At 44.6% G+C, this 24,790-nt stretch overlaps 1 protein-coding gene across 1 annotated transcript in view; it reads right to left on the bottom strand.

The window, feature by feature from the left end:
- ENPP6 (ectonucleotide pyrophosphatase/phosphodiesterase 6) overlaps positions 1-24,790 on the bottom strand; it is a 106,578-nt gene that overhangs the window by 57,247 nt on the left and 24,541 nt on the right. Inside the window, exon 2 of the mRNA XM_046648379.1 lies at positions 5,285-5,464. Coding sequence (XP_046504335.1) covers positions 5,285-5,464 — 180 coding nt within the window. The remainder of the gene's footprint in view (positions 1-5,284; positions 5,465-24,790) is intronic.

Raw genomic sequence — 24,790 nt, 5'->3', positions numbered from 1 at the left:
TTGTCAAAACGCAAATACAATAGTGTTACCTTCCTCCTTAAAACCTTCCGATGACTCTTATTCCTCTCAGGATGAGAATAAATTCTTCAGCTTGGTCCACGGAGACTGGCCTGGCCTCAGCGTCTCTCCACCTCATCCACTCCACGTCTATCCTCCCCTCTTTCAGTTTCTTGAACCTTCTGTGCTTCTCCCATCCCTTCCAGGACCTTGACGCATGCTGTTCCCTCAGTCTGGGTGCTCCTTCTCACCAACTCCCTGCTCCCTTCCCCCGACCCTACCCCTCCTCTCAGGTGTTAATTCATGTCACCCTTTCAGATGAAACCAGATCTCTTATTAGATGATGTGATAATGCAATATACTTTTCATTACTATGCTTTTAGCAAGTGTATTTTTACATTTATTTGGGCAAGTAGTAGACTCTCATCTGTCCCTTTGCCTGAATGGTAAATTCTCCAGGAAGTGGGGGTGGGGCAAGGAGAGCCTGTGTCTGGCTTTGCTCTTAGTTGTCTCCCGAGAGCCTGTTCCAGGGCCTTGAGTCACACCTTTTTAAAGACATTTTATGAAGAAAGACCTTTGCCATGATTTGTGAAGAATGGAAGTTCGTCTCTGGATTTCTCTTTAAGGCTTTCTAATTACCATAGTGGATGCTACTGAGAAACTATGAGCTCTTTTGGCCAAAATACCATCTGCAAAAGGAGACTGGATGTGGTTGGACAGCTAAGAAAACCTTCAAACGCTGGAGGAATTGCTTCGGCAGGCAGGAGTCCGCAGAGCCAACACCTGCTCGACTTCCCTGCAGCAGAAATGGTTGACACCTAGAAACCCTGCAGAATGCATGTGAAGATCTCTTCGTTGAGACAACCTCAAACTTGAAATGCAAATCGGCATCTTTTTCTTGCTGACACAGACATACAAAGTCAGTGATGCAGACCTCACCAAAGTTGCCGACAAAGAAAGGAAATGACTCAGGGTGAATCCAACCCAAAGAGTCTTACAGAATTTTGACCGAAGCCTGCTCTTGCCAGACGACATTAATTACAGGAGCTTGAGTTTCATTTGATACTTTGGTGAGTTTTTAATACGTTTCCATCACATTAAAAAAATCAAATCAAATAGATATTATAGATATACATGTGCTGCATGTCAAGACCACTTGGCAATCCTCATCATTGCAGTCTCTTGTATCACATAGCACGAAATTGTGAGTGTGTTATGTACAGATGTGTTTTTCTGGAAAGGGAATCCACAGTTTTGATCAGTTTCCTAAAGAGGTCTTCATTTACAAGTGTGGGAACCAGCAAACTACACACTGACTAAGACCTCTTCTGGTTCTAAAGTATGTACATCTTAAAGTCTAAGGCTAAATTCTTGGGACATTTAGCAAAAATCTGGATCCCTTGTATTTGTAATGTCAAATATTTGTCTGAAAAAAATTCCAGCTTTTATCCAGATGTTTGGAGTCACATACATAGACTCAAAAAACTTGGCCATGTTAATTCACACATTTGCATGATTGGTGCTGGGCTTTTAATTTTCCCTGGGCCTAAGGGTATGCATCCGAGTTCAGCCCAGCTGAAGCTGTTAGGGACCCACCACGACAGGAAAGAGGAAGATGCTGTGAATAATCCACAATTCTTGATCAATAGCCAGTACCTGCTTCCTTACTCATCCGGATGAAATCACCTTGAACGTAACAACCAAAACTTGATAAGAGTTTAGTCAGATACCTGCGCATTAACTCCCCATCCAGCCCATCTCTGGAAAGTTGGGGAGGGAAGCCAGGTGGCAATGTGTCTTTTCCCACATAGAAGGAGTCTTATTTGTCTGAACACCTGCACAGGATAGGAAGAGGCCAATAGAAGAGGCCAGACCCACGCCCAACACCATCCAAGGGCCACACGATTGGTTGCCCCCAAGTCCTCCTGACCACTTGGCTGTAGGGAATGAGCACTGAAAGATGCGTGATGAAAGATGGAGAAGTTGGAGTCTTCAAATGCTCACTCCAAAAAAGTTTTAACCACCGACTCCTAAAAGTTTGCTATTTTTTGTTCGTTTTTTGTATTTCATGATAGCTGTAAGAATAAACTTAAGAACCACTGCCACTGTATAAGGTGGCACTTGTTGTCCAAGTTGCTCAAACTCTATTTCTATACGATATCTCACCTACCCTCCTATATTCCCCGATTCTTCCTCCTTCCTCAAGGCCTCCTTCTTTGCTTTGGGTTGCTCTCAATATGAAGGGAATATTGGAGTCTCTTCTTTTTCCTCCTCAATAAAATTCCCTTGACCTCAAACCACAGGGATGGGGTAGGGGAGTAAAATTACCAAGTGACGCACACTCAACTCTTACCCTTTTGCAGAACACTACCAGGTCCTAGTTATGCAGTTCCTGGCTCATTTCTTTGGGCCTCCCCAAAGAAAATATTTGATTTAGGCCCTGGGATCATTTCCTGAGGCACATTTCTGCCTGCATAGCTCAACGGCACCACTGGGTGTGGTAATAAAGGGGCTGTACACCATATTAAATTTCTCAAGACTTGAGGGGGGTTATTTTGGACTCTTCGCCACTGATCAATTTTTCAGTCTGCTGCTTTATCTACCTGACAGGAAGACTTGAACTACTGCCATTTCTAAATTGCACTTCTAAATGCTGACTTAATGGCGACACTCAAAGTGTCATAACACAGCTCACTGGAGCAATGAAGATTTTCCAGACCGCATCAAGAGATCTGTACAATGTCCTGTGGGGAGCGGAGAAGGAAGAGGAGGATTTGAGAAGAAAAATAAAATCAAGTCATGTTTAGAAGAAATGCCACTGCACTTCACTTAATCTTGCAGAGACAAATGAACACTCGGTGAGCTATTAGCTGTGGCTGGAGGGGACCAAGGTGGAGAGAGAAAGGATAGCAGTGACCACTAATCCCTCTGCTGTCAACCAGTAAGAATGGAAGGTGCCAGAACACTCCTGACTGGGCCAGGCAGCACGGACACTATCTCTCAGAGAGCCTTTATTTGTGTATTCAGTTTAGAAGGACTGGACAGTGTCTATGAAACAAGAGACCTGTCATCCAATTTCTACCAAGACTTTAACATGGCCAGATCATTAGCTAATCTTCATTTAGTCACTGAGGAGATTCTAGAAGGCTATCTTTTTAGCTTTTTTCCTCCTGATACTTAACACCACAAACTGATCTTCAGGCATCCTGTCACGGCACATTAGCTGTGGGGCTGTGAATCGAAGGAAGTGACTGGCCCTTTCTTGTCCTTAAGGAGCTGTTTTGGAGGAGCAACAAGATATTTTAGACGCAAATTAGCTTTGAGATTTTTTTTGGATTCGCAGTGCGATATAAATTCAAGTTATTTATTATCATTAAGGAAACAGATTCTCCAGGATAAGATAAAGAATAACGCTCTGTAATCCTGCAGACAGCAGTCTGAGATATGGCAACTGCCTCCCTTTAGGACATCCCTCTGCCTCGCCATCAGCACTGGCACCCATGGTCATCCAAGAGGCTGTCAACAGGAGATCATACATGTCATGCGTGGAGGAGGCACGTGGGGAACCCAGGAGAGATTATGGACGAGGTGCTCCTCAGAGCATGAAGAACTCAAATTCTGAGACTTTGAAAGTTAAGTTAACCAGATACCACGGAAGATGGCCCTGATGGCAGCAGGCAGTATTCATCTTGGTGGTTCTTCGATTTATTTTCAGGTGGCCGTTAAGACAGCATGCCCAGTCTGTTCCCTCTCCTATGCCTATGCATGTAGGCCCTTGTATTTGTTGATAATGATTTCCGAAAAGGACCTCAAAGTGCGGCAACATCTTTTGACTGTAGACCTCATCCTATTGGACTGAACCAAGAACTTGGCTCCTCTAGTGAGACTAATTAGCTTGGCTGATGCACTAACTTGTTTCCTTAATCTCACGTCCAAATCTGTGACTAGTTGAGTCTCCGTTTAAGGTGATGGAGTCCTCTTAAACACTTCCCTTGCTTGCAGGCTTCTCACGTCCGCCAAGGTAGCTGCTATGTACAGAATCCCAGGTGTCTTCTAAAGAACTCAAGCATTCCCCCTGAAACTATATCTGCCAGCAAAGCCAGCCTGTGTCTGTTTGTTCTTCTGGCCCATTTTGAATTAATGCAGGCTGCTCTGCTCTGGCCTTCATGGGCTCCCCTATGGATGTCAGTCTTCACCCTGTGGCAGCTTTCCGGGCCCTTACCACAGCACGGCTGTGTGTCTGCCTCCCCTGGCCTCCATCTGTCTGTGTTCTGTGTTCCTCTGAGAGCTGGATCAGCCTTAATTGCCCTGAGCATCTTTCCATGTGACCACCTCCAACCAGCACCCTCCTAGCTCCTGCAGAAGGCCCACGCCCTCAGTGTGGGCCATCTGTGATTCACTCTTGGCTTACTCATGCTTCTTTCCCCACTCCCCCCGTCCAGGCCTGCCACCGTCCCCCACAACCCACGTGCTTTCACAATTCCATCAGGTTGCTGCTGCCGTCCAACCCAGGCCCATGCAATCCACTCAGCCACTTCTTCCCATTTATCCTTTCATTTCTTCTAGGCCTCCCCAGAGAGCTTCCTCCATAATGCAATCATCAGAATCACACCATTACTTAGGAAAAAAGTATCTACAGCCATGTGCATGGAAAAGTCAAATTGCCCACTTTCCTAAAGAACCACTCTCTCCAATGGGAAGACCACAATAAGTTGATGAGTTTGTTATCTCTGAACCTTCTCATCCTTAATAAAAGATTTTCGGCGGCCAAGATGAGAGTATCCTGAGGACTTCTCACAGTCTCATTGCAGTAAGTAAAGTAATTTCGTTTCTCATTGATCTAGGAGGTTCAGGAGGAATATTAATACAAAAGAACGTCGTTTAATGCACTACCAAAAGATTGCAAATGCTTTGAGTCCTCTTTCCAATATGGTAAGGGAGCTCAAAATCTATAGAGCTGGTATGCCAAATTTTTTTGTAAAGCAAAAAGGATCCTATAATTTATCCCTCCTGTGCATCCAAAATTTTGCACAGGAAAAATCAGGATATACTGCAGCAATATTGCTGAACCAAGGGAATCAGGAAATGGCATTGTGTCTGGTCTGATGTTAGAGAGTTCAAAACAAAATTTTTAAAAACATGCCCATAAAATACATTTCTTGAACAGAGATCCCATTTTCCAACCCCTGGCTTACTCTTCAAACATGTCTACATCCTTCGTCCCCAGAGACGCGATGGTGTTTTGAACTTTGGAAGGTTGGAGGGGCCTGGATGTCAATACACTCACCTGGCCAGTAGTACATGTAGACTTTCCTTTTGGCTTTGGTCAGAGTGACCCACAGAGGCTCTGATCCATTCCACCAGAGAGGCATCAGGCTGTCTCTGTTGACACCGATGTCAAATGACTTGTTGGTGACGGGATCCCACATATAGTTCCCAATCATCTGATGGACCTCACAATGGCGGCCTACATTAACGAGAACACAAAGCTGTCAGTTTCTTGTTTTGATCATTTTTATATTTTACCTTTGCTTTCTGATTATAAAAGCCATCCATGCACGTTTAGGAAGTACAGGACAGCATAAAGATTTGCTTTCTTTTTTATTTTTTTATCATAGATCTTTCTTCTCTCTTAGATTGTATCATAAAGGCAAATGACCCAATAAGAAGTCTGATAATTGATCGAGAATGGGCCATTTTGAGTGAAGTTAATTTGTCAAGTCTGAAGCTATTTTAAGCTAAACTAAAGACATCATATGCAAAATTGGACCCATTGTTCACGGCTTGAAGTCTAAATACGAGTCAGTATGGAAATTGTGGATGCCCGTGGGACACGGCTTAGCCCACCCTAGAGCTCTCTTTTCGACTTTTCCAAACCCTCCTCCCCTAGGATCACGGATCTACACACTGTGGAGTTCGTTCCCTTTTTTCCTGGATAAGAGGAGCGATCTCTTCAGCGCTGAACAATGATAGAATCTATGACATTTGGAGCAGAATGGTAAAAAATAGCTTCAACTTTGAAAAACAAAGCAAGAAAACAACCCTCCAAATGGAGTGTCATGTAGAAATGAGGGTTGCTTCTGCTGGCAGCTTAGTCCCAGAAGAGGAGCCGGAAGTGAAAGACGCAAGCCCTTGGACTCTTTTGAAACATTAGGCTTAAATTATTTATTTTGCAGCAATCTGTTACATCTTTAAAGCAAAAATAACACAAACATTGGCAAGTGCATCAAAAATTGCTGCAATTTTCCTGAGCGTCATTTGGCACCAGGATGACACACGCTTCGCCGACTCACTGACTGAGCTTCATCCAGGTGGCTGGTTGGTTGGTTTGTTTGCCACTGTTCTTGAGCATCCCCCTACCAACACACACACATTTTATTTTTAAACAAAAACAAGGAGAAACCATAAAATACAACTTTGAAAATTTAGAGATCCAAAATATCATAAAGAAAAAAACCTTTTATTTCATCACAGAAACCCAGGCATTCCACAAACCATGCTTTGAATTTAAAGCCTGGAGATTCAGTCAGAAGGGTTGTCACCCAAAACTGGAGAGTTAGTTTTTTAAGCCTGACCAAAGTTTTCACATATGGACTGACAAAACTAAAAACTAAAATAAAAACTTTGAGGAATTTCTCCAATGGTTAAGCAACTTATTTCTTTTATTTATTCCTTCCACTAACATGTATTAAATGCTCCTATGACACACAATGGAATACTACTTGGCCATAAAAAAGATGAAATCTTGCCATTTGCAACAACATGAATGGACCTTGAGAGTATTAGGCTAAGTGCAATAAGCCAGAAGGAGAAAGTCAAATACCATATGATCTCACTCATAAATAGGAGATAAAAACAACAACAACAACAAATAAACACATAGATACAGAGATTAGGTTGGTGGTTACCAAGGGGGAAGAGGGGAGGGAGGAGGGCAAAAGGGGTAACTAGGCACCTGTGTGCGGTGATGGATGGCAATTCGTCTTTGGGTGGTGAATGAGATGTAGTCTACACAGAAACTGAAATACAACGATGTACTTCTGAGATTTATATAATGTCATAAACCAATGCTACCTCAATTTAAAAAAAATGCTCCTATGGACTATATACTGTGACAGGTATAGAGATTTAAATGTGAATAAATGTAGTCCATCCTCAAGTGCCTTGTAGTGTAATATTCAATGGAGGTCCTCCACACAGGGACAGGCCTCCCGGGGCCAGGGTAAGAAGGGGACCAGGGTGCAGCCCTAACTCAGAATCACGAGGATTCTCACCCACTCTGTTGCTGAGGATAACTCCTAGTATGTTCTAACTCGTTAAAAGTCAGGGCAAACTTTTTATTTCTTGAACCGTGTTACCTGTTTAGTGTATCAGAGTTTAATAATATCAAGGAAACCCCTCTCATGAGTAAAAGTCCTTCTCTGTTTCCTTTACTCAAAATTCTGCATGCAGTTTCTAAAAGTTTTTTTTATCATCTTAGTGATCCTCACTCACCCCTTTCACAAGGCAAGATAATCCTGATAATATGTGTTGGGAAATGTCTTCTCCACAGTCTTTCTCTGTGGATGTTCTCTAGTGCCCTCCCAAAGGCAGCGAGGGTATTTCACCCGGAGCTGGTGTGCACAGACTCTGAGCAAGGGTGCAAATCGGAAGGGGGTGTGGGAAGTGTTACTGAAGTCAGTGAACCAAGAAGAGCCTCTAAATGGATCACAGGAAAGGGCTAGAAGGTCTGGGGTTATCAGATACGGGAATAATAGGGAGAGATGCCAAGAGGGAGGGGCGCAGGCATCTCTGCCTTTGATTTGGACTGTTTCGACTGTTTTAGGAGATGCCTGCAAGCCAAACGTAAGCAGGAGCTTCATGGGCTTCAGTTTTCACAAGGTGCTGCATTCAAAGAAGCATGAAGCAACCAAAAATAATTTGTAAAGTGCTTATAACCTTTACTTGTATATCTCAGAAATCCCACAATATCATTTGATAAAAATTTCTTTCTTCTTTTCAACACTCCAGACCCCAAAGGGTGCAAACTCTCTCACCCTCCTTTGTTCTCTGGGTAAAAAATTATAAGGAGCCTGCCATGGTTGGGGAGCTGTTGTATGACTAGACGGTGTGATGTGTGTGTGTGTGTGAGAGAGAGACAGACAGACAAAGACAGGGAGAGAACATTCTCCCAGAGAACATCTGCTAAACTCAATTCTCCACCTCTTACACATACGTTTTTTGGAAACATCCATAGGGCCTCACTGAGGAGAAATAGCATCTATGTGTGCAGTTAACACACAGTTCTAGACGATTTCAAAATTTCAAATGATGAAATCTTGTTTCCTGTGGTTATCGGAGTCCCCTAGCTTTTTTCATAATGGGTCTACTCTCCTGACCATTATGTGGGATGGAGCAGTAGCCTTAGCACACCCTATACCCACCAATTGAATTGGTGGTGCTGTTGACTCATGTGAGCTTCAAAGACTTTGATTACAGCCTTCTTTAAGGAAACATCTTTGAGCCAAGGATTCCAAAGATGGCTTTAGTTCCTGCTTCCATCCAGCGTACTGGTCGGTCTAGGTTGGTCCAGAGTGGCTCATTCATTCTAAGGGGAACTTGGACCTATGGAGGTAAGTGATTCATTCCTCTCTCCCAAGACTCGACATTTCTCCAAAGGCTGGAAGTGATGTGCTAGAATGGAGGCTCCTGCTCACTTCCTGTGAGTGAATGGTACCTGAAGAAGATCCTGGAACCAGTAGTTTCCTTTATATGAGTTAAAAGATTTGCGAGTGTAGAGTGGAACTCGTTCACCAAGAAGATCATCTGAGATCCCTACTTAGGAAGTAGGTTTTATTCATTTGGTGGATTGGGCCTTGAGTTGAAATGAGAGGCTGTATTCTTCAAAGGTTTAATCACAGATGCTGTGCTAGTCCCCAGGGGCATCCCTTTGTTCTGGGAAGTGATATCTTTCACGGAAGCCAGCAGGAGGATGGATGCCTCCATCTCATCGTCTGCTCAAATCTTCTTTCCCAGCTGAGCTGACTTTCCTTCCCATGCGTATACATTAGGGCTGACAGTCCATACTCTCAACAGTCTGAGCCTACTGTTCCTCAAGCTGGTTTCCCTCCCTACGATGTCTCTCTCTTGCTCTTTCATTTTTATTGCCTCAGTAAAAGTGGTGGCTGGAAGAACAGAACAGAACAGAACAGAACACAATGTACTGGCTTCTGCAGCCCACAAGCTCTCATCTCCATATTTCCACCTGACCCATATCTATTTTTATACATCTGCAACTCTCCTTGATTCTTCTCTGGTTTGGGCTTTCCAAATGGAGCTTTGCTGTCATTTGACTATTTGGACTCTTTGCCCAAGGCTTCGGTAGAAACTTTCCTGACACTGTCACAAATCACAAATCCCAGGTGGTTTTCAGGTAGGGCGCAAGCAAGGTCTACTTCTGCTCCTCCTCCTCCAAATGACAGCTCTGTGGGGCTTTAAAATTTGTGCCAGGAGGCGCAGAACTCCCTGTGAAAATAGGGCCAGCTTCTGGTATGAAAATTTCCAAACACGGTTGAATGTTTTTCTCTCTTTTTTTCCCTTATCCTTAAGACCCAAGGTTTATAAACTTATTAACACAAAATGTGGCAATCAAGCTGATACTTGAAGGAGTCGTGGACTCTTGAAGCCCACCCGTAGACTCCACCTCAGTGTAAGAGCTGCTGTACCAACGGGGAGTGGCTAGTGGCTACTTGGGCCAGCAGCCAGGGCAGCAGCTACTGTTTGCCTTTCTCAGAGAATCTTGTGGAATAGTCTCCACGCCAAGAACTGCTGTATGAAAGGAGCAGGATATGAGACCTTCATTTTTTATTCCCCAATGTCTCAGTCGAGTGTGTTCTGATGTAATGACCATCACCAGAAGTTTCTTAGCAAGAACCCATCATCCTCTGCCCCATGTTACATGTTTCCGAACATCTCAGAAATGACTGGTCTTCACATCAAATGAGTCGATTGAGGATCTGTCCATTTTACCTAAAATGGACGGGCATCCACAGGGTTGCTGCTGCTTAGTCTTCAATCAGTCTTAATTTTTTTCTTATTATTTTCAAACAGTAAATGTTAATTATTTTTACAGCTCCTTACTTCCTTTATTGTTTTTTTCATTTGCTCAATATGTATTTACCAAGTAATGTCTACATGACCGCATATAAGGATCAAAAGATATGGTTCTTGTCTCTGAAGTGCTCACAGCTTGATAGAAGCAACAGGGTGGTATAGCGGTTAAAGGGCCAGGTCTGGGAGTCAGACTGCACAGGTGCAAATCCAAGCTCTCCTATTTACTATCTGCATGACCTCGGACAAGTAGCTCAGACTCTCTGACTCCTCAATTTCCTCATCTGAGTAATGGGCATGGTGATAGTTATCACATCACGAGATATACAGATACACAGTGCTCCCTTTGTACGGCAGTGTGGGACCGTGGAAATGACCATGTGAGCTGAAACCATGCAAAGTTATCTTAATAATCAGTGGGAAAAATTACAATTTTTCCACGACCTTTAAAAATGTTTGTCAAAAAAAATTTTTTTTTGAGGAAGATGAGCCCTGAGCTAACTGCTGCCAATCCTCCTCTTTTCGATAAGGAAGACTGGCCCTGAGCTAACACCCATGCCCATCTTCCTCTACTTTATACGTGGGATGTCTACCACAGCATGGCGTGCCAAGCAGTGCCATGTCCGCACCCGGGATCCGAACCAGCGAACCCCGGGTCGCCAAAGCAGAACATGCACACTTAACCGCTGCACCACCGGGCTGCCCCCTGTTTGTCAAAATATTTTAAAATTCCCCTACTATAAGTTATAAATGCATAGAGAAATGAAAAAAATAATAAAATTAATATTTATTAGTATATCGTCATTTAAAACAGAAATATTGAGAGTTAAAGGGTTTTATTTCTCTGTAAAAAACATATCAAGAATGGTTTGAACAGCGCTTTGCCGCCGCCTTCTTGAGATATAAAACGATACAAGAGAGCGAGCATCTTCTCTACACCTAGGCAAACGGTCAAATTCTTTCCAAGTTTGGATCATCTTCAAACATTTTATCCTTTGTGCTTTCACTGTCTTGAAACATCTCTGAGAGTTCTTTGAACGCGAAGTTCTTGCTGGTGTCACTTCCTCTAGGACATCTCCTCTTCATCACAACTATTTTCGCCATTTATGTCAATAAGTTCGCCTTCACCGAGTTCCTCTGGCTGCATATTGTGTCTCCAGTGGTGCTGGTGTCAACATTCCTGGGATCAATTATTTCCTTTGTGATTGTGTTTATTTCTTATTCAAATCTTGCAAAGTTATTTGGACTGTGCAGTAAAATTCTCGTCATCCTGCACGCATATTCTCTGCTGTTACTTTCTGCCATGATGCCTGAATATTTTCAGTTGCATGTTTTATGTCATATTTCTTCCAAAACTCAGCTAAAGAAATTTCATGATCTCCCACTGGAGCATCAATAGCCTGTCCAGAAGTTCATCTAAGAAAATAGGCTTTAAAAGGTGAAATAACTTCTTGGCTATTTGCTGGATTACTAAAATTGGTTTTGTATTGGAAAGCAAATTTTCACATCGTCATTCAAGCGTCCAAGAGAATGAGGGCGACCTGAAGCATTATCCAACAGCTGTAGTGCATTAAAAGTTAAATTCTGTGGGTTTATCCCTGGGAGACAAGGAGGCAACACAATTACATTTTGCTGTCTGTGCATGAACTAAGTAACAAATGTGCAGCAACCAATCACCAACAGACTTTGCAAGAAGGGATGTGATTGGTCACTGATTATGATGTACATTTGTTATTTACATAGTGATTTGTGGATGAAGAGTTGGCAGTGAAGTTTATACTTTTTATGCCACAATCGCTACAATGAAGGTTGCCAGATTTACTTCAGTTAATATACTGTGGTAACTAAAATTTGAATCAGGCTGTTGGGGAACTGGTATTATTTACCTAAACTGTGGTAATTGGATTTTGTGCTTATTCAAATTGTGCAAATTGAGGAGCATCTTTGTGTACATGTACACATATAATTTCCAAAATATTCAAGAGTGGGGGGAACTTTACCGAGGATTCTGTGGGATGTGGAGGGGAAGACTGAGAACAGCACAAAGGATTTTAAGCTGAATATTAGACATCCAAGTTCTTCAAAGTCCTTTCAGCTACCCCGACCAGGGCTTCCTCATTGGGCCCCCACTCTAAAGGTCCCAGCCTCGTATATCTTGCTGATTCATCTCTGCTCCATGCTCTGCTCCACGGCACCTCCCTCCAAAATTTCTCTCCACACTTCAAAGTTTTCCCAAAAGCAACTCAGTCCTCCAGAGTTCCTGCTCAACTCCTAACTTTGCAGAGCTCCTTAGCTCATAGAATGCTGAAAAAAAAAGGAAGAAAGGAAGGAGGGAAGAAAGCAAGGAAAGGAAAAAGGAAAAGAAGGGAAAAAAAAGAAAGTGTTTTTTCCAACAGGAACCACCCACTTTAGAAGGCCATTTAGTTAGAGTTGCCAGGTTTATTTTAGCCAAAAAAAAAAAAAAAAAAAAGATAAAAGAAAAGAAAAAGCTGTAAGATTCCCAGTTAAATTTGAATTTCAAATAAACAATGATTTTGTTTTCACTATAAGTATGTCCCAAATATTCCATGAAACATGTGTCTGCTAAAAAGTTATTTGTTGTTTATCTAAAATTCAAATTTAATGGGTATCTTGTATTTTATCTGGCAGCTGTAATTGTTGCCGTGAAAAGCATCTTTTGTTTGTTCCTATTTCACAATAATAGGAAAGCTTGAGAAGCGGAATGAGGAGGTATGCGAGGAGACCAGCGGGAATGTACAATGAGAAGCAGCCAAGTCTGCCTGGAGGAGTCAGGGAAAGCTTCTAGAGCGGCTGGAACATGAAAGCCAAGGAGAAGTTTTCCAGGCACCAAGAGCACTGCAGACAGAGGTGATGGCATGTGCAAAATGATGACGGGGTGAGGGGGTGGATACCTCTCATTCAGGTGAAATGAAGAATTTCTCTTTCCATCTCTCAGTGTTCACTTTCCTTGAAAGGTGAAATGCTCGTAATGACATGCTGGGCCAGCATAATTCAAGAGAGTCATCGATTGACTCAGTCAAGTTGCTGGCACAATTGACAGATGGAACAGAGTTTCATTAAAGGGGCTATTTACAAAGGGGTGGCCAGGGTTATGAGGAACCAATAAGAGATGGTGAAGCAATGCAAAATTAGCGGTAGCGGGGAGCCATTACCACCCACCTTGCCCCCACTCCAGGCTCGAAGAGCAAGGGGAGGAGGTGTGGCCAGCATGGAACCCAAGAGTCAGTCCCCCAACCTCACTCTCCTCCGTCTGTCCAGCTGAAGCGATCCATCAAGACCAGCCTCCGGGTCTCCAGGCAGACTAGAGGAGGGGAAGCAGGGCCGAGACAAGTAGAGAATACCCAGCATGGCAGCCAAAGAGAAGCATAAGATGAATCTTCCAAGAAAATCATGTTGACCACTTGGGTAGGGTCCTTAACCAAATATTGAGGACCACCTGAGCTGCTTGATGTCACCAGCACAGGGCCTTGTCAGTGTCTACGGTCCCACACACATCTCAGAAATGGAAGGAACTTCAACTGGCTCCCTGGTCTAATCCTCCACCTGTAAATTCCAAGGTAAGGAATAACTCTCTGCTTTTTATATATATTAGGTGTAAAAGGTTGAATATTTGCTCAAGGTCACAGTGCTAATAAATGATGCGTGGGGTGGAGGGGCAAAGAGAACAGCAACTTGAACGCTGATCGCCTATCTATCAATATAACGTTTTTGCACTTCACTTTTCATGGCTGCAGTAGAGTTAGTGGTTATATTTGTATCCCGGAACAGAAAACATATGCTGATTTCAAGACGAGACTTCTTGGCTTTTTTTTAACCATTTATTTACACCTCTAAATGTATATGCAGAAAACCAACTACATAGTGGGTTATATCACTAAACACTCAGGTTCCACAGCCAATGAGGAATTTCTCTATTATATAAAAGCTTTCTTAACCATGGCATGTATCACCTATACAAAATAACATTAATATTTAATTTCTAAAGCCATTCATTGTGTTTTTCAGAGGCCCATGTGTGTTTCCGTTAGATGAATGTGTCTGGATCTACTAGATATCAAAACAGCTGGTTGAAAAGGGAAAAATGAAGTTATATTTTAGGCACATCAATTTGGTCAAAACATGGGAATATAAATACAGGTTATGAAATATTAATAAGGATCTTGGAAATTGTTCTTGTCGAACACAGACATTTTCACCCAGAGGCAGCTCTCAGGTGAGCTGTGAGTCGAGAGTTGCAGGCAGGCCTCTGGGGTCACCCACTGGAAGTCTTGGTTACAACCATGGGTGATGGGTATCCAGAACCAGGCTGTGGGCAATCTGTCCACCCCTGGGAGATGATGGGCTCAGTGGGGAGATGACAGGTACATGGTCAGACAGACCAGAGTTTGGGTTAAGGGGTCTTCCCCCTTTTTAGTGGTTGGAATTGGGGCTAATCCTTAACTTCTCAGAGTCTTATTTCTCCATCTCTAAAATGGGAATAATAATAATACTTCCCTGGCTGGATTTTGTAATGATTACTATGTTCCAAGGATTGTTCTCAGTTCACCTGTTATGGGTTGAATCGTGTCCTCCCAAAAAATGCTATGGTCCAGTCCTACCCCTAGTGTCTCAGAATGTGACCTTATTTGGAACCTGGGTCTTTACAGAGGTCACCAAGTTAAAATGAGGTCAATAGAGTGGACTCTAATCCAGTATAACTGATGTCTTTATAAAAAGCGAAAATTTGGACACAGAGACAGACACACAGAGGGAAGAAGATATGAAGACTCAGGGAGAAGATGGCCATGTACAAGCCAAGGAGCCCTGGGGCTACCAGAAGCCAGAAGGCAGGGAAGGGCCCTCCCCTAGGGCCTTCAGAGGGAGCATGGCCCTGCTGACACCTTGATTTCTGACCTCTGGCCTCCAGAACTGTCAAACGATAAGCTTGTGTTGTTCTGAGGCCCCCAATTTGTGGTACTTTGTGAAAGCAGCCTTAGGGAATCAACACAGCATTTAACCATCACAATAACTCTACGGAATAAGGACCACTGTTAGCCCCACCTCACAGGTAAGGTAACCGAGGCCCAGAGAGGTAACTTGCCTGGAGTCTCGCACCAGTGGGTAGAGTGGAGCCAGGATTCAGCTGAGTGAGCCTGGATGCAGAGCTCTTGCTCCTAACCACCGTGATGTTCCAACACTAGTTCACCAGTGTGTGAACTGGCACACAACACAGCGGCAGAGCTTAATAAACCCACAAGAACGGGAGCTGTTGCTCTTGTGCTTGCTGTTAGGCAATCTGTAAATCTTCCGCCCCCAAGGACAGGATGACTTTGGGGGACCGGGTCAGTCCAGGCTCAGGGTTCCTGGGACCAGCCTACTCAGGAAGCACTCTCCCTGGGAGAATGCATGGATGGGCTAGAGGCCAAGTGAGCCTCAGGAGAGGTCACAACCTGAACGCCAAAGGCCTGGACCAACCTGACAGGTGTTTGCTGATCAGCTTAGTAATAAGACTAGGTCCCAGCTCTTGGCCACCTTCCATGTATCCGGAACTAGGTGCTTCACGCTTCCATCTTATTTAGTCTCCACATAACTCTGATAGACAGTATTATCCTCATGGTGCAGGGGGGTGAACTAAAGCTCCAAGCGGCTGAATGACAGGGCCATGCCGCTGGTGAGAGGGCAGAGCCCCAGTACCAGGCCAGATCTCATTGACTCAGCCTGCATCCTTCCCTGCACCCATTCCCCTCCAGCCACTGGGCTGATCACCAGCCCACTAGGGCTTGGTCATTTTAATAGAAATTGCCTCATTATCCAGGTCTGCTTCTGAGACTCTCACCAAGGTAACCACGTGGAGGTGCACACATGCCCAGAGAGCCAGACACTCCTCTGTCTTGCAGTTGACTGTTATGCACAAACAGTACCGTAAATATCTCTAAAGGAGGGAATGCTGCCAGACAAGGAATGCTAACAAAGCAGACAGGGTTCTTATGTTCCCTCTCCCTCTGGAAAGAGTCCAACTGTGGAAAGAGAGGCTCTCAAAGGTCTGAAATCTGGGGGTCTCAAGTTAATGGGTGCATTTTGGAGACGGAACATATATATATCACCTCAAATTGACATGGCTCCAAGAAGTAACTATACACCCGATTCTAAGCCGTGCAGTCTGAGAATGTTATATAAGTCAGGCTTTCCCACCACTGGACTGCTCTCAGCATTTTTCCTTGAGCATTTGGAGTGTCTTAAGATTAGTTTAGACTCTGTTTCGATTAGCGGGCTTTCAAATAACTACTTGACATCCAAGAGACCTGAAAGAATTAACAATGCCTCGCTCAAGCACCTACCTGACAAATTGAAACTTGCTTTACAGGTCACCCCTGTTAGGAAATACATCTTATTTTCTTATTTTGTTCAAAGGCAGAATTTGGCATAAGAAGTGGTTTCAAATGAAATATGCAAGATCAAGTTGAAAGAAAAGCTTACAATTTGAGCATCTTTAACTGCGACCACTGATGTATGTGCCAGACGCAGCCCTGGCTGGAATCTGAGTCACAAATATTGCAAGACCGAGATAACAGGCTTTGATTATAGTGTGAAGTGGAGGGACGGCACCAAAAATAACCCTGAAATGTTAAAAGGGAGATATTTCTGATTAGAGACATTCACGCTCATAGTTTTGAGGTCACTGGACCCAAAAGAATGCATTGTTTTATTTTTTCTGGAGTGCACTAGCTTGGTGCAATTATTTATCAACTAGAATACAGGAAAAGAAACAAAAATTATTTTCCCGCGTGAGGACGAAAATATGTGTCTTGGAGTTTTTATTTTAAACACTTTTTACTTTGGGAAAGCTAATTTTTATCAAAGCTTAAAGAAACTTCCAGACAATTTAATCTATCCTCACCTCTGTGCAAAGTTGGAAAAGAGCTTGAATTAATTAGTGCATTTAAGACGGATTCTCTTTAGAGACACATCCCTGTTTTACTGAGTCCTTCTAGGGTCTTGTAAGGATGGTGGGTGTTTGGAGGCAGAAATTTCTTGTTCCTGGTCTTTATTCTTCCGTACGAGAGAAATTCAGCCAATATCTCTATCCGGAAGTTCCCCTACCCTCTCCCTGGCGATAGGGCATCCATCTTCCCCCCGCCCACTCAGCTGCTCTCCTCTCCGCCAGTGACATCAGGTTGCCCACATTCCTCATGTTCCCCGGGGTGGTTACTTTGGCATAAAACAGGCGCCAGCCCTCTCCCTCCTGTCTGCCTGCAGGTGACGGGCGGCCCACTTTTGCATTCTCTCTCCATAAACTCACCCGGGACAGGAGTTCTCCTCCCGTTAGGGCAGGGAGTTACTCTCATTCTCCTGTTGCCCCACCTGTGACTGGGGCAAGGTGTGGGGTAAGGATGAGGAGTTCAATTCAGTAAAAAAAGAGGCACATTTAGGTCTTGGATCCAAGCCACATTCCCCAATCCAGCTTTTCAATTGGTGTGGAACCTGGAATGGCTGATGGATGAGCTCCAAAAGCAGGGACCAGACACCAAAATAATATTGGGTCAACCAGGAATGCCAGCAACTGATAAAGCATGATCCAATTCAGCTCTTCAAGAGTGCAAGGCAATTAGCAACATCAATGGCTCTATCTAGTGTGAACCAACCAATCTAAAAAAAAATGCAAAAAATGCAAAAAACCATTGTAATCTCCTTTTTTTGGGTAAAAAACAAATGGAAGAAAACATTATTTTCAGAGGGGTTAGTTTAGTTTGTCACCGCTAGAATGTGTGAGATGTGCTGCTGGCCTGTCCAAGTTCACTGCCAGGTGTGGCTATGGGGAAGTGAGACCCGCCTCCCAAGTCATGACAGGAAAAAAACAGTTTGGGTCTCAGCTGTGGCCACATCTTCTCTGCTGTGATCAACGAGCACTAGTGATGGGCACATAAACAGACACTGTCTGAGTTGACACCGAGCTTCATCTAATGATTTGTGTATATAATTCTCCTTGGGTGCTCTTAGCATATATGAAATGTGTTGAAAGATAATTTGCCTTAGGGATGAAAGAGTAACTCAAATGAGCAATTCATCACTCGGCTGGGTGTGAGAAGCATCTTTTTGATGTATTGACAGTTTGCCAGTCCAAGCAGCAGACACCATTGAAACAGAGCTTTTTGAGTAAAAACAGAAGCATCAGACAGGAGGAGAACTGGCAGGAGCTGAGCACCTACAAGAGCACGTGGGAAAAGCATTTTGGAAACCAACAGACAGTGTGAGTCTTACACGTGCCGTGGGACCGCACACAAGTCGCTTAACTTTAGCGAGCCTCAGTTTCCTAATGTGAAAAACGGACATAATCATATCTTCTTGCAGGATTAAATAATTGGGGCTAGGTAAAACTTTAGCACAGTGTCTGGCACATAGGCAGTTGGTAAATGCACACGACCTCCTAAATCCCCTTTTAAAGGGCAACTCTATCAAATAGTACGCAGGGGTCCATGGCTTCTAGAAGGATGAGGCTGGGCTGCCTATTTTTTACCTCGTATTTACACACCGTATTCTGAAGCAGACTCTCAAATGCCCTTGAAGGAAAAGAAAAGAAGCATCACCACACACGTGTCTTGCTCAGGAAGGTGTGCAAAGGATGAATCCTGAATTCAGAAGTTGACCACGGGGCTCACGATGACTCAGACAGCGCCTTCCCCGCGCCTGGGAAATGCCTGGCCCGACACTGCCCTCTACTGGCGGTCACAGTAATCTCCGCCGCCCGCAGCCTCACCCAGGACCAGCCTCGGATTCTGTCTCCGCCTCTCGCGCTTCGAAGGCACCCCAGGATGCTTAAAGAGGCTTGTGAAGATCCTAAACGTGCTAAGAAGGCAGGCCGAGACAGGGGGCGAGGCCAGCAGCGGATGTGAACTACGCAGCCTGCGGAACCGGAGGCGATCGCCTTTCTAGGCATTTGTCTTCTGTTGTGTTTCCACGTCCTCATCCTTTCGCCCCATCCTAATCCTTGTTTGTCTCACTTTCCGTTTTAGAACTGTTGCTTTTTATTTGGTATTTTATTATCCTTGACCCCAGCCCTTTATCTCCCTCCTCTCCTTTTCTCTTTCAGTTAAGGTGAGTGTTTTATTTTTAACCCCAATTTGTTTTTTTAATTAACTTATTTATTTTCGGATGTACATCATATTTCGAATTCTGTGTACATTACATCTTGTTCACCACCTGAAAACTAATTATAGTCCATCCCCTCACATGTGAACCTAATCACCCCTTTTGCCCTCCCCCCACCCCTTCCCTATGGTAACCACCAATCCAATCTCCAATGCTATGTGTTTTTTTTGTCGTTGTTTTTATCTTCTACTTATGCTTGAGATCATATTTGTAATGGTCACTGCAGTGGGCATTTAACTTCTCTAGCACCCCTTTGTCCTTCTAGGAACAGCTACCCCCGACCTCTGGGAAATTCCTCCTCCCCTCCCCACTGGGTGGTCCAATCAGGAGCTTACAGGCCCTCCTCTCTGGCTACTGTGAGTGGGAAGAGGGTGGGGCGTCTCTCGGGCATAGTGACACCATGGCCACAGCGACAGTTGCTCCAGGATCCAGGCTGGGCGGGTCAGAGCCCTGCCCCCGGGTTCCTCATGTTGGGAGAAACATAGGTTCCTTTGGGTGGCCAAGCTGGGAAGAAATGCGCCCGGTGTAAGGACCTGCTCGCTGGCAGGAGAAGCCCGGGCTGCGGTAGAGGAGAATGTGGGCCTCAGGACGGGAGTGGCAAGAGTGCGGCGAGGGGAGTCCTGGCAGAACTGTGTCCTTAGTGGGGTTCCCAGCTGCACCCTGTGCCTCTGGTGCAGGAGCGTCAGAACCTTCTCTGTACCGAGAGCAGCAAGCTTGGATCTCCGCCACTTGCGTCCTTTTTCTCGTCTGAGGCTCATCTCCCTGCAGCCATCACCGTCACCCAGTCACTCTGGGCGTTTCTGGACGCTTACCCTCCTCCCCCTGAGCTCAGTGAGCCTGGCCCAGGCCCTGGCTACTGAAGGGGCCGCCTCACAACCACTTTAGACCCAGGCCCTGGACCTCGGGGGTGCGCGGCTGCCTTGCCTTGCTTGTTCCTCCACGCCCTTCTCACCCGCGGCAAATCTCACACACCCTTGCTTCAACAGTGCTTATCGTCTGGGACCTGCCCAGTGGTGTAGTGGTTAAGTTCACGTTCTCCACTTCAGCAGCCTGGGGTTTGCCAGTTCGTATCCCGGCCTGGACCTATGCACAGCTCATCAAGCCATGCTGTGCAGGTGTCCCACATGTAAAATAGAGGAGGATGGGCACAGATGTTAGCCCAGCGCCAGTCTTCCTCAGCAAAAAGACGAAGATTGATAGTGGATGTTAGCTCAGGGCTAATCTTCCTCACCAAAAAAAAAAAGAAGAAGAAAAAAAGTGCTTATGATCTGAGTCTAGGTTTACCTTTCTGAAAAGCTTAGACACAATTTAAAAGTTCTCTATTACAGAAATTTTCAAAAGTACAAAAATAGTGTGATAAACAACAGCAAAGAACATTCTGCCCCAGTTTCATATGTTTCCCTCCCCGCACTGGAATATTTCTAAAGCAAAACCCAGACAACATATCTTAAATCTTAAATCCTTCTATGCCTCTCTCATACTGAAGAACTTTTCAAAAAATGCCACTATTATCTCACACCCAATGAAATGAACAATAATTCTTCTGTATCATCTAGTACCCAGTCCATGTTCAATTTTCCCTGATTATCTCAGAAATCCCTCCGTGCAGTTGGTTTCTCTGAATCATGGTTCAAAGGAAACCCACACATTGTATATTGTTTAGTCTCCTTTAATCTATAATGGTTCTCTATTTTGGTTATTATTTATTCTCCATGTATTTATTGAGGAAATTGGGTCATTTGTCCTGAAAATGTCTCATATTCTGGATTCGGCTCATTATATCCTCCACTGTTATTAACATATTCCTTTATCTCTTGTATTTCTTGAAAACTACTAGTTTAATCTAGAGGTCTGATTAAATTTACATTTGATTTTTTTTTAGACGAGAATGCATCATCGGTGGTGCCGTGTACCTCCCCTTGCATCCATCTCATCACGTGCTCATAACATCTGGTTATCTCACTTTTCATTAAGACTGATCTGTGGGTTCCAGTGCTGTCAGTCTAACCCATTTCTATAAAATTTCCCATCAGCTTTCTTCTAATGATTTTAGCAACCATTTATGACCATCACCTATATCCACTCCTTTTATAAGGGTTGCAAAATTGCTCCCTTCCCAAGAGAAACTGTTTTCTGGAAACACTCCTCTTTTTAGAATTTCTGTTTGGCCTATAAATCCCTTACATCGAAGCAGGCAGGTGATGAGTTTTCTGCTGCTGTGTAATGGACGGCCTCAAACCTTAAGTGGCTTCAAGCAACAACATTCAGCTCACAAATCTGCAATTTAGGCAAAGCTTGGAAGGGAAAGCTCTTCTCTGCTCTGTGTGGCATCAAAGGCTGGGAGTGACTGACACCTGGGGGCTGGAATTATCTGAAGGTCATTCATGCTGGCTGCTCACTGGGACCTGACCTGGACTTGTCAGCTGCTCCACTCACAGGGCCTCTCCACGTGGCTGCTGAGCTTCCTCAAAACATGGTGGGTCTGTTCCAAGGGTAAGCAACCCAAGAGAACGAGGAGAAAGTACTTGGCATTTTTATGACCAGACTCACAGGTCACATAGCATCACTTCCACTGTACTCTATTGGCCAAAGCTGCACAGAGGTCCATCTAGGTTCAAAAAGAGGGGACAGCATAGAATGTCTTTGAGACATTCTGGTTTAAGGCACAATATTAGGCACTGTGAAAAGCACAAGATTAAAGGAACGTGATCCCAGTCCTTAAGGGCCTTACGGTATAATATTGGCCATAAGACAAGTATGAAAAATGTCACCCAAGACTGCTGTGAAAAATGCCAGAAGCACAGTAGGGTCTGAAGAGGGAGGGGGGACCTGCAATGGAGACCCACCTGGGGACGCAGTTAGTTGGTCAAGTCTAAGGGACATGGCAGCTTATAAATCGTGTAACTCTGAAGAGAGAAGAACGACAGAGGCCCAGACTCTACTGAAATTTTAACTCTTAGAGATAAGAATGAATTAGGCAGGAAGGGGCAAGAGCTGAGAAAGCAGCTCTACTGGATAGTGAAAGAGGAAGCTCTTCAAAGAGGCCCTAAGTACTTTTTCTGAAATAAGATAGGATATCAATCAATCAACCAATCAATTATAAAAGAATAGAAGAGCTCTTAATGCTTTACTCCTATGCCAAGCTAATGAAATAAACAAGATACTACGTGCCTGCAGCATCCCTAATTATAACCAAGGAGAACAGATGCTTTTACTATGTGCCAAGCACTGTGCTGAGAGGTTTCCAGAATTACCTCATTGTATCTTCCCATTAGCCTCATGTAGCAGATATTTTACAGATAAGACGACTGAGGCTCAGGTAGGTGAAGTAAGTTATTGAAGTTTCCCCTGCCAGGATTGCAACTAATCTATATTTAATTTGCACCCAACAGTATCTTAAAATATTATTTTTTAAATGAAGTATATTCACTTGAGCTTACTGCTCGTGTTCTGAGATACAATGGCAATTTCCCAGCGGACAGGAAAGGGGAAAAGTGGCAGTGCACAGTGGACTTAGACATTTAGCCCAGTGGGCACCCACACAGGCCTTGAAGTCCATGGCGGCCCACACTGAGCCTCAGTTCCACCAATTACCTGGCCGGTCACCTTGGAGGCCTCCCAGTTTCTTCATCTGTAAAATGAAGGAAATGTAATCCATGCATCTGCTGACTCTGCTTGCTGTCTCTTGTTTTTACCCCACAGCAACTTTGAAGCAGAAATCATCACTTCTATGCACTCACGGGAAACAATCCACTCCCACGAAAGCACTAATGAGCAACGTGCGCTTTACTGAAGATTTCCTGACAGTGCACTGTGCACAGCGCTTCCTCCAAACTCCCGTGAGATGCAGTTCTCAAGTCTCTCTTCTCGGCCTCACGGCACCCAGGACCCCCTCTCTCTCGCCCTGTACCCACAGTGCTCAGTTTTGGCTCCTGACTCCTCCCTACTCAGATCTGTCCCCTTGTCCCCCAGGCCTCTCATTCTCTCTCTTTTGTCTTTGACAGATGCCTTCAGCTCGTGCCCAGTCCCAGTTTCCAAATCTGCAAACCCACACCTGTCTCCCTGCTCCGGCAAACCAGGATCCACTCCCTTCACTGTCAGTGGAGGACTGTCAATCACATGCCACCTTCTTCCTCCAACAGGGATGAGAGAGAGAGAGAATTCATGTCAATGGATCACATAATCATCACTGAATTAAAGGCAGCTGTGATTTCCATAACAGTCCTGCCCTCTCCCTTTCTGTACCACTACTGAGTTGATGCCAAAAGTGAATGGCAGAAAAACCCTTTGTTTGGCGCTCCCATTGCAGAAGAGGGCATTTTATCATATCATTGGGAAAAGCAAAAAGCACTAGCATGGGAAACTATAACTTGTCAACATGTGGGCTAAAAACTGGGCACTCTCTCTAAATGGAAACTCCGACAACAACTGGAAAGTTGGAGCTGTGTTCTTCTTCTGGAATACTGGGAAATAGGAACCCCACTTATATCAAGTCTGGCCTGCGTTCCCCAGCCCGAAAGGTGGAAAGGGGCCATGCAGTATATGAGAAAAGAGCCCGACAATTAGAAGACCTGGGCCCCATCTGCCGCAAACCATCACTCCACACTAGTGTCTTTGTCCCCCCAGGGGCACCAGGTCAGATGTCCACAAAAGTGGCAGGTGGGTATGTGGGATGGAGGAGGAGGCAGGTGTTGGGCAAAAAAAGCCAGTACAAAACACTCCTAAAAGCCATGGGCCGTCGTGACCTCCACTGAATAGAGACTTGGAGAAGTTGAGTCAATATCCCAAGGTCGTGTAGCTGGTAAGTGGTATAGAGCTACGAATCCGACTCCAACAGTCTGACTCCAGAGCCAGCATCCTTAGCCAACAGACCAACGCCTCTCCAAGCATCATCTTCACCATCATAGCTAAAAGGTACCAAATGCTAAGTTTATGCCAAATAGGATGCAAGTTGCGTCAACAGCATTGCTTTTTTAATCCTTGCATCAACCCTGTGAAGTAGATACTATCATTATCTTCTTTTTATGTAGGGAGTAAGTGGTAGCCCAGAGAAGTTAAGTAGCCTGCTCAAGGCGATTAGGGGAGGGAGATGGCACAGGCCATCTGACTTGGGGTATGGCTCTTGAGCAGTGTGCCACACTGCCTACCTGTGGGGCCAGAGGGAACTCACCTCCCTGTGAACTGAACTGCAGAAAGGGAAAGACTTTGCTAAGGATCAGAGCTCTGGGTGCCCACTGACAGGCGCATGGGCTATGAGTGATGGATGCTGTTACCTTGGGTACTCTCAGGTTGGTGGGGTCTAAAGAAAAACCTGTTAGAGTTTGCTTAACCTTTTTCAAAGGGACTCAGTGAGCAAACTTCATCGTGAGAATGATTGCAGGACTGTGGAAACATCAAAGCAGAAGCAATGGCTATCCGTACATCATCTTGGCTACCCAGGCCCTGAAGATCGTGGCTGCAGGGAAACGTGGGCAAGAGGAAAGAATGTGGGCCTTGGCCCTGAGAGATGTGGTCTTCAGCTACAGCCTTCTGAGGCTCAGTTTTCTCATCTCTAAAA

Source organism: Equus quagga, chromosome 22 (assembly GCF_021613505.1).
Source record: "Equus quagga isolate Etosha38 chromosome 22, UCLA_HA_Equagga_1.0, whole genome shotgun sequence".
Classification (NCBI taxonomy): domain Eukaryota; kingdom Metazoa; phylum Chordata; class Mammalia; order Perissodactyla; family Equidae; genus Equus; species Equus quagga.
This window is presented reverse-complemented; position numbering and strand designations above follow the sequence as displayed.